This window comes from Hydra viridissima, unplaced genomic scaffold (genome assembly GCF_058129835.1).
Source record: "Hydra viridissima isolate aposymbiotic clone 2 unplaced genomic scaffold, HvirCarnegie_v1 scaffold_3, whole genome shotgun sequence".
NCBI lineage: Eukaryota > Metazoa > Cnidaria > Hydrozoa > Anthoathecata > Hydridae > Hydra > Hydra viridissima.
In genome coordinates this window covers 13,683,058-13,702,793 of record NW_028324302.1, presented here as the reverse complement: position 1 = coordinate 13,702,793, position 19,736 = coordinate 13,683,058, and the positions used below count along the sequence as shown (strand labels likewise).

At 28.1% G+C, this 19,736-nt stretch overlaps 2 protein-coding genes and 1 long non-coding RNA gene across 11 annotated transcripts; 2 read left to right on the top strand and 1 right to left on the bottom strand.

The window, feature by feature from the left end:
• The first annotated feature begins 253 nt into the window (after positions 1-253).
• LOC145196812 (mini-chromosome maintenance complex-binding protein-like) lies at positions 254-10,322 on the top strand. Of its 5 annotated transcripts, none has more exons than XM_090081280.1 (19): positions 254-421; positions 697-772; positions 958-1,098; positions 1,432-1,473; positions 1,641-1,742; positions 1,938-2,046; positions 3,390-3,431; positions 5,675-5,778; positions 6,663-6,757; positions 6,915-7,097; positions 7,184-7,301; positions 7,670-7,784; positions 7,929-8,037; positions 8,155-8,211; positions 8,363-8,457; positions 8,584-8,622; positions 8,765-8,908; positions 9,076-9,164; positions 9,937-10,322. In XM_090081280.1, exons 10-19 carry the CDS (start codon positions 7,079-7,081, stop codon positions 10,025-10,027), a joined length of 876 nt encoding a protein of 291 aa, XP_089937406.1. In that variant the 5' UTR covers positions 254-421; positions 697-772; positions 958-1,098; positions 1,432-1,473; positions 1,641-1,742; positions 1,938-2,046; positions 3,390-3,431; positions 5,675-5,778; positions 6,663-6,757; positions 6,915-7,078; the 3' UTR covers positions 10,028-10,322. The 5 variants fall into 5 exon arrangements, 3 of the variants coding, with proteins under 3 accessions (XP_089937406.1, XP_089937404.1, XP_089937405.1); XM_090081278.1 differs by having other exon boundaries at positions 271-421; positions 693-772; XR_016450590.1 differs by lacking the exon at positions 9,937-10,322 and having other exon boundaries at positions 271-421; positions 693-772.
• LOC145196813 (mitochondria-eating protein-like) lies at positions 10,278-14,511 on the top strand. 5 transcript variants are annotated; one of them, XM_090081281.1, is made up of 6 exons: positions 10,278-10,411; positions 12,351-12,553; positions 13,266-13,434; positions 13,604-13,820; positions 13,932-14,111; positions 14,205-14,511. In XM_090081281.1, the coding sequence occupies exons 2-6, from the start codon at positions 12,370-12,372 to the stop codon at positions 14,487-14,489; spliced, it is 1,035 nt and encodes a 344-aa protein (XP_089937407.1). In that variant the 5' UTR covers positions 10,278-10,411; positions 12,351-12,369; the 3' UTR covers positions 14,490-14,511. The 5 variants fall into 5 exon arrangements, with proteins under 5 accessions (XP_089937407.1, XP_089937409.1, XP_089937408.1 ...); XM_090081283.1 differs by lacking the exon at positions 10,278-10,411 and adding an exon at positions 10,559-10,610; XM_090081282.1 differs by lacking the exon at positions 10,278-10,411 and adding an exon at positions 10,772-10,841.
• Positions 14,512-16,023: 1,512 nt separating this feature from the next.
• On the bottom strand, positions 16,024-18,043 carry LOC149891106 (uncharacterized). Its single transcript, XR_016451084.1, has 2 exons — positions 17,689-18,043; positions 16,024-17,611 (listed from the first exon to the last, which is right to left on the bottom strand). It is a non-coding gene; the product is annotated as an uncharacterized LOC149891106 (long non-coding RNA).
• Between the last annotated feature and the right edge of the window lie 1,693 nt (positions 18,044-19,736).

The window sequence follows — 19,736 nt, the reverse complement described above, 5'->3', positions numbered from 1 at the left end:
ATAAAATCAACCCAAACTCAATGATATATATGTACATATATATATATATATATATATATATATATATATATATATATATATATATATATATATATATATATATATATATCATTGAGTTTGAGTTGATTAATGATATATGTTAACTCAATGATATATATTATATTAATATATATGATTGAGTTAACATATGTCATTGGTCAAACTTTAGCAAGTCAAACGGTTGCAAGTTGCAAACAAGCAAATTGACTTCTTCGGCTTCCGGATTCTTATGAATTAACGCGCGGGAAAACTAATTAGCATTTCATAGTTCAGATGTTCCACAAGACCACTTGACTTCTATGAGGTTTCAATCATTTAAAAACTTATATAATGACGGGAGATTTTATTATGTCTCCCCTTTCTATTATTAGAGAACTTTACGGTAGGTGTATTTAGTTTATAAAAGTAGGCGCTGCTCTATTTCTTATTTATTTCACACACACACACACACACACACACACACACACACACACACACACACACACACACACACACACACACACACACACACACACACACACACACACACACACACACACACACACACACACACACACACACACACACACACACACACACACACACACACACACACACACACACACACACACACCGTGTTAATCTAGGGAAACTTAAAAACTACTTTCTCTTAGATAGTGATCCTAGTATTCTTAACAGACCAGATGATATATCTAAGTACTTTAGGAGTTTACTAAATGATGACTTTACAAAGGTAAAATTTATTTATTTATTACTTAATAATGGGAAAAATGAGAGCTATTGATTTCAACTTAACAATCTTATCTGTAGTCACTTAGTAGTAGTTTTAAAATAAATTAAAATTTTAGAATATTTAAAATTTAAAATATAAAATTTTAAAATTTCTTCCAATTTTACATTCATGTTAACTTATAATAGGTGCCTCTACTTAATGAAGTACAAGTGGAGTCAATATCTCCCAATTCTCTTGTACGTTTCAAAGGGATGGTGCAAGATATGTTGGATCCAGAGTTTTTTTGTGGCCAATATGAGACTGTTAGCAAAATCACAGGACAAAGAGTAAGACTCCTAAATTATAGATCTTTTTTAGTTAAATTCAAAAATTGGATTTTTATTTTAAAAATACTTTCTAGGTGGAAATTGTTAGATTATGGTACCATTATTTGAGATATTGACTAAGTACTGAATAAAAAACAAAAAGCAATCATCTTTTTTCCTTTTCTATAATATGATGGTTTCAATATTTTAAAATTCTGTATATTACAAATATTCTGTAATTATTGTAATTACTATTGTAATACTGTCAAATTTTATAATTATTCTGTAATTATTGTAATTCTATCAAAATTTATAATTCTGTAAAAACTTTAACAAAGTTTTTTTTCCTCTTAGACAATTCAACTAGGCTGTTATACTGATACAATCCATTGCCCTGTATGATCCTTGTTTGTTTTTTAAAAAAATTCACTTGTTTTAATTTTTTTATTGAAATGACTTTTTAAATAAATTTCAGTATTTTTTTGCACCAAATTTTAAGTCACCAAAATCATAAGAAAAATTTTTTTTATTAACTTACAAACATTTTTAATTTCTGTTTTCAGCCTGATAATGAAATCAATTATGAAAGTGATAAAAATGTAACTCTGCAACGCCTTACATTTTGCTGTATACCTGTTCCTGGATTAAATACATGGGTAAAAAAAGTATGTATATGTTATTTTAATTTTAGGAAATGTTGTTTTTTTAAACATTTATTAAAGAATAAAGACAATATTTTATAATATTGTCTTTAGCATTTTCCCACTAATATTTCTTAACCATGTAATGATATTAGTTTATTGAAGTTTATTAAATTTTTGTAATATTTTTGTATTTAGTACTTAAATTTTATTTCATAGAAATGCTCTCAAGCAACAAAAGTTTATCATAGTAATAATCCTGTTAGTAAAAAACGTTGTGCTGAGGATGATGATAACACAACAGAAACAAATGAAAGGATACTTAGTGGTATATTTGAGTTTTGAGAATTTTTTTATTTCAATTTTTTATAATTTGATAATAAGCTTTGCATATTGACCAAGTAGATTTACTGTTTATTTTCAAATCTAATTGTGTTTTTTATACATTTGCTCTCATCAAACATCAGTTTACTAATTGTATTGCCAGTTCTAATTTAAATTTACTCTTTATTTGTAAAAATTGTTTCTTAAATATTGATTTAAATTTTAGTAATTGGTTGATCAAGCCATTATTATTCATTATATATTATAAGCTTCAGTTTTAAAAGTGATAAGCTATATTTTTCACTAAAACTGATTATCATTCTTGTATAACTTTAAATTTTTGAATAAAAAATTTGTGGCTATAAATCCAACTGGTCTACTCATGTTTTTTGAATAAATTAATACTCTTAAACTTCTATAAGAGATTCTATAATTAAAATACATTTAGTTTTAGAAAATTGGAAACATCAGAAAAGTTTATATTCCATATTTATGTATCAAATGAAGTTAAATTCATGCACTGATATCTAAAACATTTATGTGATTTTTGATTTTAATAACCTGATAAACAATTCACAAAAAAAGATTAACATAAAAATATCTAAGTTGTGCTTCAAATATTGATCAGAAAGGATTTCAACAAAAGTTTCCATTTGGCGGTAAGTGCTTGCTATCAAGAAAAGATCAACATTCTAAATTTACAAATGTCTTCACAACAACAGTGATTAAATAATGTGCATATAAACACAAGTAATCTTAATTTAGTCTCAATATCTTGTTAAGTATAAATAGCTTATTAATATAAAATAAAAACATCTATTTGAATTGAGATATATTAAATCTAAAGTGTAAATGAAAAAGTAGTAGAAAACTTATAAATATTTAAGTAATTCATAATTACTATTATTTTTTGATCACAAATATTAATCAGCAATCAATTTAATAGCATTAAAATACCTTCATCAAATCTTACTATGTTGTTAATCTTTAGTAGTATCTATAGTAGAATGTTGAAGATGCAATGGCTGAAAGATGCAATACTTCAAGCACTATATGAATTTAAAATAATATATAAGTTAAATGTGCAAGTTGTTTATAGATTCGTACAGTGCTTGTAAGTTAGCTTACCTGGTGTTAATTTCAATAGCTCAGTTATTAAGTCAAAAAAGTTCGGTTCCATAACAGCAAAATTAGAAAGAATTGGTATCCAAATATATATCTTTAAGTTGACATTTTTAAGTGGGCTTGTAAGTCAAAAAATGTTTTTAATGATTTTTGAGAAAAACTTCAAAGGACACTAGCTCAAAAACACCTCATTATCTTAACTTTGTTTACTTCCATTTATAGATTCTTGGAAAAAATCAAAAAATGATTGCCAAAATGAAAGAGGTATTGCTGCTTATGTTTTTTTTGTTGTTGTTGTTATTTATGTTATACATTTCTCATTCAAATTTAAGTAGGAAAAAAAAAATAATGTCAAAAACAAGACATTAACATTTAAATATTTTATTAACTGATCTAGATCTTTATTAGGTACATAGTGAAAATATTCTCAATTAACTTTGTTCTCTAGAAATACTTGAAATCCTGTAAAGTGGTTCTTAAATAAGCCTTTAAAAAATTAAGCTTTTTTTTTAAAAAAAAACATTTAGAAAGTGAAATGTCTTTCTATTTTAATTATCTACAAAAACAAGATTTTTCTAACTAAAATTTTAGAAAGTTTAATATAACTGTAGATGCTCGATAAATATCTGTTAATTATCATCATACATCCATCGTTATCCTACAGTAAATAAACATGGTACTTATCAACCTGGAAATCATTTAAAGTTCAGGCAATTTTGTTTAATGTTGTCAAACATTTTTATTTCAAATTTAACAATATGAATAAATTATAGGTCTCTCCTAATGGATTACAAATCTTTTGAATTATAATTTATGGATGTTTTCTTAGAATATAAAATATACAGTTGCTTTAAGACTTTAAATAATATATGAGAGTTTTACCAAATCTTATATTATAGTTTTTCATTATTTTATAAAAGTAAAAAAGGTAAAAAAAACTGATGAAAAACTAGATGTCACGATCATACTTGTTTTCTAGTTTCTAAAAAAAGTGTGAAGTGTCCCAAACAATGCTACAGCATATTATAAGTTATGTATTAACATAGTAATATGGGTGTGTAACCCCTATAAAAGTCATACAAACTCTAAAAAAAGAAGTTACCAAGCAAAATTTTACCATTTTATTGATTTCTTTAATTTGTGTGCAGTTCACCTAATAAGTATCTTTGGAAAAAAAATGTATTTTACTTTTTTTTATAGTGGAACTCAAATGGAATAAAAAAATCAAATTTTTAGAGCAGTTTTATCAAATTTTAAGATCCTAATGTCAATAGATTCTTCATTTTTTTCCTAATAATGAAGTTGAATCTATTGTTGCATTAAAAGTTCATTCGCTACATTCATTTTAAAATAAATCTTGTGAGTTAGTAATTACACATAAAAACTGTTCGTAACAAACATTAACTAGTTCCTGGAACAGCAAAATGTTTTCTCATAATTCCTGGAAAAAAAGTTCCAATGCTTTTTAACAAACATCAGATGTCTTGGATTAAATGGCAATCTAGATATTCAGGATGTTGCATTTTGGTTTATTCATTATGCTTACTAACAGTAAAACAGTAGTGAATAACCTTTTTCATAGTTTGGATGTTTTCAGCTGTAAAAGTTGAATCTCTTACACTCTCCCATCTTACTTCTTACACTCTCTCTGTGGTAGTATTTTAAATATGAGTATATAAATTATCCTAAAAAACTATTAAGAGATCCAAAAAAAAAAAATTTTAAATATACATATAATTTCATCTTTATTGAAAGTGAGAGCAAATACACTTTTGTTTTTTAAAAAAAAATTGATTCAAAGTGGTGTCTATTAACAGTTCTGCAGAGTAATGTTCTTTCTAAGACATATATAATGACTAAATCCAAGATTTCTGAAGTTATAGCTCAAACTACTTCTTGATTATTGGCTTTTAGTTGAAGTATGTTTATTTAAGTACACACATTCTTTAAAATATCCCTAAAGATAAAAATTGAAACTAGTTAAACCCGGAAATAGAGTAGATAAATCAAAATTGCACCTTCTTGAAATTATATGATTACTTTAAGTATTGTATAACAGCACTATTATTTCTTGGTGTGCACTGTGGTTCCGTCTGATTAAAACAACATTTCTCACAGTTGGCCTTACAATATTTTCCAACATAGCATGATGACAAACAGGATTGGTTCTGACTGTAGTACATTCTTCATTCTCAAAAATACAGATCAATGATCCTTTTGGATAATATTCCACACCAAGCTATACTAGATTGGCTAATGCATGAGCTGCAATTATGAGAGTATAATTCCAGCTCATGAATTAGCCTATTACAGAAAGCACTTTGTTTTAGAAAATGTACAGTTAATACACTAATGATTGTTTCTCAAGATCCAGTTCTTGCATTTAAAAAAATCTAAATTATGCACATTTAAACAACATAATTAAACAAAAAAGTTCAATAGTTTTTGTTTGCTTTCCATGGTGTAGCTTTCCATTTAAACAAGTTTTCTCTACATCATATATTTAGCATCATTCTATCAAATAAAAACAGATGAAAAAGTGACAGATCAAGTAAACTTCTTTAGAAACTATCCACTATTAGAGGAAAAAGGTCCAACTGTTTTAATAAAGGTATTTATTAAAATTATTCTTGGTGGTTAATGCCATGTTTTTGCTTTTTTTTTCTTTTTTCCTAAAAGAATTTAGTTCTTCATAAATTTCCTTTTTCTCCCAGAAGTCATATTTTAAAAGCCAAGATGATTTTGAAGGAGTTTTTCATGTCAAAATGATCTTCATTAAATTTCTAATCATTCAAAGGTTTGTTTGTGTTTTGTGTTGCCACTGTTTGTATCAACAGATTTATTTATTAGATACTTCAGATCTCAGAGAAAATGTTTTCTGGGGTTTTATTTATTCAACTGATTAATGATGATCTGTTTGATCATTTACTCTCTTTTTTCTATGGACACTTATATTTAAGACAAATTCTAAACAGATCTCTCTATTTTCCATTGCAACAGCATTACACAATTATTAATCGTTTCCCCTCAAACTTCTTTTTTTTTTCTTTTATAAAATTCCTGTTGTTTTCTGTCAAAGAATCCCTTTGGTTATTTTATAATATTGTTAACTAAGTTACATTTAGTATCTTTTTTTTTCTTTTTTTTTTTTTAATCATTGTTAATGAAATTAAATCTCTATTTTACTAGTAAAAAAAAAAAATAAGATAAAAATAACCATAAGTAATAGTAATGAAAAATAGAATAGTTAATGATGTAATCTATGTTAATAGTGCCCACTTCAGTATTATTCATTTTATGTTTCAAATAAAAAGTTTATGGTTCTAATATAAACTTATAACATAAGAATTGATATATACACATGGTTTAAGAGTGATTTTATTCTAAGACAAAGTGGGCGTAATCTGCTAAACTGCACTACCATCTTACAAAAAAAAGCATCTACTCAGCTTGCAAAAAAAATAGAACCAGCTTAACATAGAGTTCTTTTTTTAGATGTACTTAGATACAGCATGCTTTAAATTAAATGATACAGCTGAATTTATTTGCATTCTATCTGCTGATCCTGACTCTTCCATTTGTACTACAGAGTAAATTAATTTAACTTTTTTTTAAATATTATTTTATGAAAATATTATTTTGTTATTTTGATTTAGCATTTACTTCTGTATTGCAATCTGAAATAAACAAAACAAAAAAAGAAAAAAAGCTAAAATAGACATTGATTTTTGTAATATTTACTTATAGGAAATCCTCTGATAATTATGATCCTCTATTAAATTGGCACGATAGTAGTTATCTTGAAGACCAAGCTCATTACCCACCACCTGCTTTGGTTCCCAGACTACATTGTTTATTTTTTACATTGTTTATTTTTTAATAAGTTCAGCAGTTTTAATCAAGATATTGTAATGAAGACATGTTTATATGGTACATTTTTTAATAAAAAGTTGTCAACATTTCAAACTTTTCATTTATGTTTTGAAATTGCTCTTATTGAGTCTATATTTTGTTAGAGTCGATATTCAAGGAAATCATTGCAATTAGGGGAGATATAATTGCTTTATTTACACAAGTATTTGGTGGTGATAGTTTACTTGCAGAATATCTTCTTTTGCACTTAATCTCAAAAGTGTGAGGAATTTTTTTAAAAGTTTTATTTTCATTTTATTTTCATTTTTTATTTAATTGTTATTTTAAATTAATGTATTTGTAATGTTGACCTTTTAGTTAAGCCATTTGGGACTGAGTTTTTTTGTATTTTCTTATTTAATGAATATCAGAAGTTTGTCTCAATTTTTAGTGGGTTTAAAACTGAAATTTTTTTTGGTCATTATCTTTAGCATGAACTAATTAATTACAATTTTCTTAGTTGTAAGGAACTAATTAGTTACAATTTTCTTAATTACTCAACCTGATAAATCTTATTATAATGCTGAACTATTTATGCATATAAAGTTTCTTGAATTTCAAATCTAATAATTATATTGTGTTTGCTTTAGCTATGGCAGATGTGGAGCTATGTGTATAGGCAAGTTTTCTTTGAACATTACAAAGTGTCCCAATAGCAATTTTACTGCAAAACTCTACTCTGTAATTCAAAATCTCGTAGAAAAGGTATTCGTTCAATAACATCAACAAATAATTTTTTTTTTTTAAATTTGTTTCCTTGTAACATTCCATGAAGTACAGAAAAATTTTGCTCATTATAAGTTATTCTTATTCCTAAAACCTTCTAAGTATTTCCTTTTTTTCTGACAGAGCGCTTACTTTCCATTGACAATAGATAATTTAAACAATAAACGATTTGTGCCAAGAAAAGATTACGAAGCAAATAGATTGGTTTCTGGTGCCTTGCAGTTATCATGCAGTAAAGTGTTTGTTTTTTTTTTTTTTCACTGCTTCTGATTTTGATTAAATATATACATTTTTTTGTTGCAAGTTTGAATTAAAAAGTTAACACAGTTTTTATATTTTTAACATTAAGATACACAAGTGGTTCTCGATGAAACACAAATGCAACCTGGAAAACTAAATTCTGATGGTTAGTTATAATTTACAAATGACCGGGTCTAATGTTTAACTTCAGAAATCTATTATTTATGATAGATTTAGTTATAATAGTTATAGTTATTGTATATAAGTTTTAATGAATTATGCTTTTTATAAATCTTAATTTAACTCTTATTAATTAGGCATTCGTAATTTGAGTGCAATTGGAAATGTTATTCAGTGGCAGAAACTGGACTATGACTTTCAATTTTCACAAGTAGAAATGGAAGCAAATTTTGTAAATAAAATGATTTATTTTAAACTTACTAATTATTATCGTTGGATTTAGATATGAGAAGCATTTTATAACAAATTTCCCTCCAATATTCAGAATCATCGAAATTTGTTTTTATTTTATTTTTAGAATATGTTAGTTCTATCTGAAGGAAAATCTTTGCTGACAGTGAGTTTCATTTAAATAGATCAATAAGAATTTAGGATTAACACTTCTCAAGTTGTGATTGATTTTTTTTTTTTTTTTTCTTTTTTTTTCAACTTTTTTTTAATAACAACGACTACTAAGTAGTAACATCTTTCGTTTTTAGTGTGACGTAATTGTTCCGTTGAAAACTAACGGTTCGTTCTCAGAGAGTGCAACACAACTATCAGACCAACAGTTGGAAAAGATTCGTTTGTATTTAACAGCTGTGCAATCGCTAGAATATCAGCTAACAGAAGAAGTACAAAAGGTGACTGATCTTTCTTAGTTTGTGGTATAAAAAACATTATTGCTTTCTTTAGGTAAAGTATAGTTAATAAATTTATTTAAAAATAAATACATTTTGGTGCTTGTCATGTTTTACAGTTTGTCTCTGTTATAATCAAAATGCAAATTTTATTTTGTAAATTTTTTTAGGCTTTAGAGGACGATTTTGTTGAAATGAGAAAACAAGATGCAAAATCTGTCAATGCTGACTCGTTTTATCTTTTGCTAACAACCGCAAGGTAAGTATTGTGTCATTTAGCTGGGAGAGTTAATCCATAAGTTATTACCGATTTTATTGATACAGTTGCCTCACTGTGTTAAAATAAAGACTATTAATTGGTGAAACTTTCCACGTCACTAAAAAAGACAACATCGGTTTCAAGAAATATTAAAACAAAATTCGATTTCTAACCAAACACAATCAGTACATGAAAAATACTGTTCGGCATCTGACGTCATGGCTTTTTTCTCTTCAATGTTTGAAAGTTATTTAAGATGTAATTGAACCCCTAAATATTGTTTGATGTCCGTTTTTATTCTTGTATTTAGTTCCACGTAATTAGGATTAGTCGATTCATTCCTAAAAAAGATTTTATTTTTCTTTTAAAAAACTCACATATTTGAAAATTAAAAAACAAAGCATCTTGTTTTGATAAAGCGTTTTCATTTTCTATAAAATTAATCTTACTAAACCTGATTAATGAACTATTTTTATTTTTTAGCTGTATTTTAAAACCTTTTCATGTGTTTTGTTTCTAAAATTTGTTAATTACCGGCTTCGGAATCGAACTCTTTAACAAGTACAAAAGAAAAATGAAGATTAAATCCATGAAGAGCTGATTCTCTACGGACTTCTCTATTTTTTTATGTGTTCTGGGGAAAAAAATTCCCGAGAAAAAATTTTTTATTACTCATAAGAAACTGACAGGTTTTTTCTATGTTAAACTTTTCTCTTAAATATTTTTTCTTTAGTTTTAAAAATATATAGGTATATGTATTTCTCGGTTTCAGATATATGTCGTTAAGCTATGGTCAGACAAAACTTTCTTCTTCTCTATGGGTAAAAAGCAAAGAATTAGATATGAATCGAAGAGGACGGTAATGTTTTCTAAGAATTGTTGATAGCAAGTTTACGTTAAGCCGAAATCAGAAAAAGTTAGATGGTTTTTATTCGAAAGTTAAGTAACTCGGCGTTGAGAGATAAATAGAAATCGTAACGATCTTAAACAACAAAGGATGTGTTTTATTTAATTGCAGTGGTCATTATGGAATGTTAGTTTTTATAGCGTTTTTAAAATGACATTTATGACTTCCGCGCTTAAAGCTTTTTTTCCGCGCAATTAAGATTTTGATACATTATTGTAAATAAGAATACAATAGATAGGAACGATATTTTATATCTGGCTGTATTTGTTTTTAAAAAGCAGCGTGTTCCATGTGTCTTGTTTACTGTTAATGAACTGTTAAAAAACTTAACTTAAAACCTGTAAGTATAATTTTATGTTACCTTTAAGGCCTCTTTTCATCTGTTTAAAAGTACTAAATAAATGATATTAAACTTCAACTATTTTTACCCTGTGCAATATTGCATCAATGATTGAAAAATAATTTACTTTCGTCTCAAAACCAAGTTTCAACTCGACTCATTTTTTAACGAAGTTTAAGAAAAACAATGAAAGATTTAGGTAAGTAAACAAATGAGGTTAAGATTGAATTTGTTATAAATCTCCACCTACTAAATAATATAAGTAAAAGCTTAATATTTTTTTGTAATATATCGAGTATTTTTCTCCTAGCATAAGATCATTTTTCACATATAAGTGATTCGACATATTTCTTTTTAATATAAGTAAACAGTTAAAGTAGTATTTAAACATTTGCAAGTGCAGCAAATTGTGGCGTCAAGCGCTTAAGTCGTAAGTCTTTTTCGATATTTAGCTTGCAGTTGGGATTCTGCACAACCTTTAACTAAGATAATAAAACTTTTATTGATGCCTAAAAAAATATGCAAATATGTAACTAATAATTAGAACACGTTTTCCTCTTAATTTAAATGCCTTAACGACGTTCTTGCGTTGGACGCAATAATTATAATTTTGCAAATTAAATGTAAATATTGTTCCCTTTTTTGATCAATTTGCTATGTAATAAAGAAAACAGCTGGTAAATGAAGAAAAAACTTCATTCTTTATCAGTTTCGAGATGTTCAGTTTTTAAAATCTGTTTATCCTTGTTTTTGTTTTGTGTATGGTTTTTTCTAATAAAGCTTTCTCACGAATTAAACTTTTTTTTTTTTGAAACTTAGTTCTAAAAAAATAATGGATAACTATTAGGCGGGAACTTAAAAAAATTTAAAATCAACTGCCGTTTTCTTTTACTCATCAAATGTTATAATAAAATTCGCTAGCTATATAAGTATTGCTGCCATCAATAACAAAGTAATAAATTTTAAAATAGATTTATAATCATAGTACATTATTGTAAAAAAACAGCGTTTTTAAAACAGTAAGAAGTGTTACAAGTTCTACATACTTTGCTAAGCTTTTGCAGTATTATTCAAATAGTGTTGACAATACTTAGCCAACTTTCATTCTTCTAAATTGTTCACTAAGATTTAATAAGTTAGAAAGGATATCTCGTTTTTGTTTTAAGATGTATTTTAAATTTTTACAATAATTTGCTGTGTATGAAGCAGTTGCATAAAAGATAATCTGGTTTGACATTTCATACGAAAAGTATTCTACATTTCACGTTTCGGTTTTATTCTATTTGAGTTATTCTCACATTTTTTTAAAATTCCAAATATTATTCGAGTTCAATAAGTTTCTGATGCTATTCAGTCTTATCGAAAACTTCAGACTTTCGAAAACGTAAGCAAATTACTGCGAAAAATTTGTTTACGTTGTTGAAATCCAGACTTAACATCATTCTACCTTCCTGAACACATTCTTGAACAATAGTTATATAATTATGAATGTCTTCTTATTAACATTAAATAATTGCGTAATTTACGTCGTGCTATCCATAAAGTTTTCTTGTTAAAATAAGAAAACATTAAGTTTATTGGAGTCGTTGTCACTTTTTTTTGTCCGCAACTTAAGAAAAAAGGTAATTAAATAATTTTTAGCAACGTTACTTCTCTTAGTTCTTGTTTTTGTTTCGTTTTTTTTTTTTTTTTTAATGATTCTCAATATTTTTCTGTAAACAAAAAAGAAAATTTGTTACCTGTTAAGGCAGTTATTTCCAAATAAGGATAATTATAAAAGCTCGTTAAAATATACTGAGAGGTCTTAAAATCTTAAATAACCAGACAAAGGCATGTTTTGTTAATACTTTATCACGAATCACTTGTTAATTGAACCGATGCCAAACATTTAACCCGAGATCTTGTTGTTAATCGATTGTTAAGTTTTTAATTTTCATAGAAAATAATTGTCCCTCGCAATGCAGTATCCAGACGATAGTCGACTTCGTGTGCGACCACAAGTCCAAGCCGGTCGTTTTACTCAAACTCGAAGTGGTTCAGTCGGCAACTTTCAAGACCCTTCTGCAATGAGAGCACATCAATTAATGATCGATAGACAGGTACTGATGCAACAGCAAGTGCGTGGAAGCGCGGCATCTGCGTGTAAGTACTTTTTTGTATACCTTTGATTTCTTCTTTTTTATCTTATTCTCTATTTTTTAATGGTTGCTGAATTAAACGGTTGCTGAATTAAACGGTTGCTGAATTAAATGGTTGCTGAATTAAATGATTTGTTTGACAAGGAAGTCTTTTGTGTTTAAAAGAATAAACTAAATAAACCAAGGATTACTTCAAAAAATTATCGTAAATCTCAAGATTAAATTTTGTCTTGATCAGAACTGAAAAAGACGTTAAAAAAAAAAAAATTCACTCAGTTTATCATCTTTTAAGTACGACATGTTCAATAACCAAGGTATATAAACACAGGTTAGTAATCTCATTAGGAATGTAAAACCGATTATTTATTATTTATGTGTAAATTTTTTTCAAAAATTTGGTAGGTAATAATATTTGACGAACTTTCCGAAAGGAAAAAAGGTTTTTTAAAAATTATCTACGAAATTTTCTATTGTACAAATAAACATTTTACAATTACTCATTATTTCATAAGAAGGAAAAATTCTCTTGTGAAATAGCAGAATGTTCATAAAATGTCGAGAGCGAACAAATCTGTATAATTAAGCTTAACAATAGTAATAAATGAATATAGTTCGAAAGAAAAAAAAAATTTGTTGTTCTGGAACTTTTAGCTTAGTTTTAGTTTAAACTGTCATAGCAGAATCGTAGAAAATATTTGAACTTTGAGCACTTTTAGTACCGTCGCGTGGACGCCGCACTACTATGGCTAACGTGAATGCAAGCAATGATATATTATTAGAAATGGAACGTATGAAACGAACGATTATGAGTCTTCAAGAGCAGCTAGCATTTGCAGAAGATACGATTAGTGCAATGAGGTTGAAAGAAAGGGAGTCAAATGATAGGTGCCATATTTTAAGTTATTTTAAAGATTTTTCATAAACGTTTATAGTTCGTTTTTCATATTACATTACTTTTTATTAAACGATTCTTTTATTAGACTTAAGACAAATAGGGTATTTTTAGTAATAAATAGTAGCAGAAGAATAGTTTTTTACATTTTTGATTTACCAGAAAAGCTCACGAGCTGCAAAGGCAAATAGAAACAAATGGAAGATTCGAAAACTTATGTCAAGGCGCAACACGTCCATCTCAAATTGTGGAAAAATATGATATTCTTTACACGCAGGGCCGAATCGATGCAATAGACGATTTGGATCAGATAGCTGGTCTTTCTAAATATGGAAAGCATCAAGAGATGAAGCAAAAGATCTTATACGGTATAATGGTGGTAAGCGTATTCTGTGCGAAATTAATTTACGTTTGATTATTTTTATTAAATTTAAATACGTTGCTCGCATGTTTGTATTGATTTCTACTTTTATATTTTCTAATGTTTTAGGCTTCATACAAAGTCTCTTACGACTACCTAAATCAGCTTAAGCTAAATATTCGACGACTGCTTGGAATTCCGGAAAAATATACTGGTACCGAAAAGGATTCTTACGGCGAGGTCATTAATTTTCTAACTACTTACTTTCAGTCCACTACACAGACTTTTAATGTGGAACCAATTGTTGAGGTAAATGCCAATACTAGATAGAATTTTGGCTTTATAATCAAAACTATAAACTGTTATTTAAACGTAAATAAAAATGCAATCTTCATTAAATAGGATGTCCAAGAACAACTGGCGCAGCTTCTTCCCGAGTTTCCTAGTTTGTCAAAGCTTCCGGGTATTGCTTCGTATTCGGCCGATTGTTGTCGCATAGCATGGTCTATGGTAAATCAGATTCCTCCAATGGAATTAGAACACAGCCAAGAAAAGTATAACCCAGATATGCATACCCGTTTTCATTCGTCTTCAGAAAAACATAATAAAATAAAAATGTACGTTTGGCCATGCCTAGTCGACGCCAATGACAAAAGCATTTTGTATAAAGGCGTCGTTTGGACTTAAGTATTCTAATACTAATTGGAAATCTTGATGTTTCAACTTGTTTAGAACTTTGTATATACATGCAGGTTGTATATATATATATATATATATATATATATATATATATATATATATATATATATATATATATATATATATATATATATATACATATACATACATAACCTGTATATACAAACGCGCGCATAAATATATACGTATACGTACTCGAGCGTGGTTATATTTACTTTTTAGAAAATGCTGCATATTTAGGAAGACGGTGTTTTTCTATTTCATTTTACTTTTTTGAAATAGATATTAATGCATTGAATAATTCCAATGTCTATAATCAGAAGTTGTAAATTAATCTCCTTCGAAATGTTTCCGAAAATCTATAAGATCTTTTAAAAAAAAAAGGTTATTTGGGGAAACCTCGAAGCTAAACTTACATGGAAGCTACAAAAAAAAAAAGTCAACGATCTGGTGTCTAAGCCAAAGGGTTTGAGCATTCGTTTCCGTAATAAAATATTTTAATGACATTCAAAACGTAATTTGGTACTGTTTTTCTCTTTTTCTGATCAGGCAATGATAGAATGAGCTTTTATGTTCTTACTTTTCGAACATTCGAACAAAACAACTTTTTGAATTTTCAAACGTACCAAACACTAAAGCTATCTCTAATCATGAAATTTAAGTAAAGATTAGAGTTTGTAGTTTTTCTTTATATCTAGCACCAACTTTTCCATATTTCTGATGTGTAAATTTGAGCACCTTCCTTATTAAGTTATCTTGATGATAATATATTCATTCATTTCTTGCTTTTTCTCTTTCTGATTGTCTATGAGAAATAGAAAAAGCAATAGATGAATGAATATAATCGTTATAAAGTTAGTATAATTGTCTTTCCTAATGTCAATTGATTCAACTTCACTTTCAACTTTTCTTTTAAAAAGTGCTATTTACATTTACATCTTTCAAAAGAGAATTTGTCAAGTCGGCACTCAACCCAAATTTTTCTCATTTTGTTACACCACCCAACTTTGTCATTGTGGTACACCACCCAAATTTGTCATTGTAATTATGTTACATCACTCAACAGCAATATTTTAACTAACAGACCATAAAACATACCAAAAATACACCATATGACTTTCAGGTCATGAAGATTAAATATACAGAATAGAAAACTTTTATGAGCCTTCTCTTTTTAATGATTGAAAGGTAACTTTCAACAAATCGATGCATATTGAAAACGTGCCGGTTGTTGCCAAATAGATAAAATTAAAATTTTTACCGATCTAAAAGCTTTACCAATTAGGAGTTTTTTTTTTTTTTGTTTTTTTTTCATAGTTTTAAGATGATATATCAGCACCATATCAGAGATATGAAAAGTGTTTTGGATCGTATTTGAAATGGGTGAACACCCAATGCATGATATTGAATTATCAACTTTTGCATCTACTTGTTTCTTTATTTACTGACTGAATGGCGTTGTTTTACATGTAACAATAGTTAAAGCTCAAAAATATGTAAAGCAAAACGCGCGCAACATAAATTTTTTTTTTAAAATCGAAAATTTTAATAAAATTGTCCCCCTAGATCTTTTGGACTTATATATAGCCTTTAATAATGTTAATTGAATGCCTTCAAAAATGTCTTAAATGTAGCCTTAAATAATGTCTTTTACAATGTTGCCTTTAATCATGATTTTATTATTTTTATCAAAGTAAAAAAAAATAAACAAGACCTGAATACGTTTAAAAAAACAAGTATTGTAGGTAAAAATTAGTTTCTAACTTACAAATGAAGATTTGGCGTCTTCTAGGCAACACAAGCTCCTGCTCATACCGAATTGAAATGCCAGACTTAATGCCCATTTGTAACAATTCATAAACGCCGGCAAGTTCATTAACTTTTAAGGCGAATACAAAATGAATTTATTGATCTCTGTGGCTCCTTTGTTCAGACAGCGATTATTACTGAAATTCGTATTGCTAAGTACTTTTCAATTGCTATTGATGCCATCCCTGATTGTTCCCACCAAGAACAAATTACTTTCAATATATAATACTTAAACGTATTTGATGGATCCAAAATGTCTATTGAAGAGAGGTTTCTTTTATTTGATACTTCATAAAGATATGTGGCAAGGATAACGCAAGTTGTGTCCTGAAAAATTTAAAGTACCTGAATTTAGAGTTTCAGAACTGTATTGGTTAGGCTATGGTGGTAGTGCAAACATAGTGGAAACATATAAAGATGTCTAAGTAGTACTACAAGACGTAAGTTCCATGTGGAAACCATACTCTTAACCTTGTAGATTGTGAATCATGCGAAGAGGCAACCACCTACTTTTGAACTCTCCAGTAAATGTGAAATTTCTGCAGTAGCAGTCCACAAACATGGATGACTTTAAAGACATGCCTGTTTCTTTGCACAGCATATCAAGAACTAGATTGTCTGTCGTATTAATAGTGTCAAATCAGTTGCTTTGTATTTTGCATGCAATGAAGAACGCCTAACTCGAAATCAGCTTCAATCTATTTAAAAATATGTCACAGCTTGAATATTTTCTGTTGTCAACTTTGTAGCTGAAACTTCTAACAATAATTCATGAAAGCAATCTTGCCATTGAAGTGTGGGATATAATTGCGGGATATAATTGCGAGATATAATTGCGGGATATAATTCTATTGGTAGCAAACTAGTAGTTAGAATACGGACATTTTGTTTGATTTTTCTTTCATTACTTTATTTAACAAAACAATCTGAGGCAGAACAACACTACAAAGTAAAAGTATTACCATTATTGACTCAGTTCTGTCTAGTCTTCAGTGTTGATTCACCTTACGGAGACATATCTGCTCCTTATTTGGATTCCTATGGCAATTCGATACTCTAAGTAATGACGTTTTATGAAAGATACTCTAAACACATTTCAAAGAAATTGTTTGAGGAACTAATCTTTCTGAAGCGGATATATTCTACAAACTTCAAATTAGGAGATGCGTGAACTTGGATTCCTCTCAATCTTCATAAATGTCTGTATTTCATTTTATATATTTCTTACTTTATCTGTAACTGTGGCTACAGCTGAACGTTCTTTCAGTACGCTGAAGAAGCTGACAGCATGGAGCATTGGACTATTTTTAGCGAAAAAAAATTGATGTAAAAACTAACTTGCATTTATTAGTAAAAATTTAACTTAGAAAACAAGTACCTTTCCGTATTTCGTTTAGTTTTGCGGGAAGATTGTAACCTTGATTTGTTTGTTACAGCAATTTACGAAGAAATGTCCGTAGTTAAGATGGTTTAATCCATAATCACAAGAATATATAGTCTGGTAACAAAGGCTGTTTCCATTTTTCAGTATAAGTATAGGGGAAAACCTCAATGAATGGGACAGATTTTGCAAAATGCTTTTTAAACATAGATAAAATTGTTTAATATATATATTTAAATATGTTTGATAACCACCGACTCTTGCTCAATGATATAGTAAAACAAAAAAATTGGATTTGCATTTGGCTATTGGTAAAAAGAGAGTTTGTCCCATTTATTAAGTATGTCTCATTGAATTGGATTTTAAATATGGTTGACAAACATTTTCCGGTAAACCACAAACTCCATAAGATATTCAATAAAAGTTCCATCAAAATGAGTTACAGTTTGAATGCAAAGCATAAAAGACATCATAAATTCACACAACCAAAACATTCTGCAAAAAAAATGAGTTACAGTTTGAATGCAAAGCATAAAAGACATCATAAATTCACACAACCAAAACATTCTGCAAAAAAAATGAGTTACAGTTTGAATGCAAAGCATAAAAGACATCATAAATTCACACAACCAAAACATTCTGCAAAAAAATCTGCAAAAAAACCCCAATATTAGAGAAAAAAACTAGTAATTGCATGGATAAAACAAAGTGTCCTTTACATCAGAATTGCCTTAAGAGAAATATATAAGCCATCGTCTCCCTCAGCAACCCAGAAATAAAAGAAAAAACATTACGGCATAAGCGAAACACCATTCAAATTAAGGTATGCAAGCCATCTTAAATCTTTTAATATTAAAAAGTACAAGAACGACACAGAGTTATTTAAAGAAATATGGAAGATAAAAGAAGAAAATTTTATACCTATTGTTAAGTGGCAAATTATTAAGCACTGCAAACCGTACAACCTGGCCACAAAAAGTTGCATGCAATGCCTGCATGAGTATTACATGATTATAATGTTTCAACAAAGAAACTTATTGAATAAAAAGAGCGAAATGGTTTCCAAATGCAGGCATAAAAACAAATTTCTTCTTTTGCAATAAGACAGTGACGACTAGGCCTAAACTATTTCTTTCTTTCTTTCTTTCTTTCTTTCTTTCTATATATATATATATATATATATATATATACATATATATATATATATATATATACATACATACATACATACATACATACATACATACATACATACATACATACATACATACATACACACATACATACATACATACATACATACATACATACATACATACATACATACATACATACATACATACATACATACATACATACATACATACATACATACATACATACATACATACATACATACATACATACATACATACATACATACATACATACATACATACATACATACATACATACATACATACATACATACATACATACATACATACATACATACATACATACATACATACATACATACATACATACATACATACATACATACATACATACATACATACATACATACATACATACATACATACATACATACATACATACATACATACATACATACATACATACAGGCGTGTATCAAAGGGGTGGCCATTGTAGCAATGGCCACATAGTTTAAATTTAACGACAGCCACGTTAGTTTTGGGTTTTTTCGCTTAAGGATTATCCCTAAAAATTCAAATTTGTCTGCCGGATTTTGGCTATAGAGATTCCTGCCATGAACCACAACGGTTCTTATTATACGTTACCGACGTTTTATTCAATCAATAAATGCTGCGAAAAAACATTAAAATATCGATTTTTTACCGAATTTTTCACTGTGAAAATAAAAAATTTGGCCACACAGTTTCAAATTCCTGGATCCGCGCCTGATACACACACACACACACATACGCACGCACACAAACACATATATTAGTAACAATAATTTAAAAGTAATACAGAAATATACCTTTTGAGCTTAATGTAGGTACGTGTGCAAAATTTTTAAA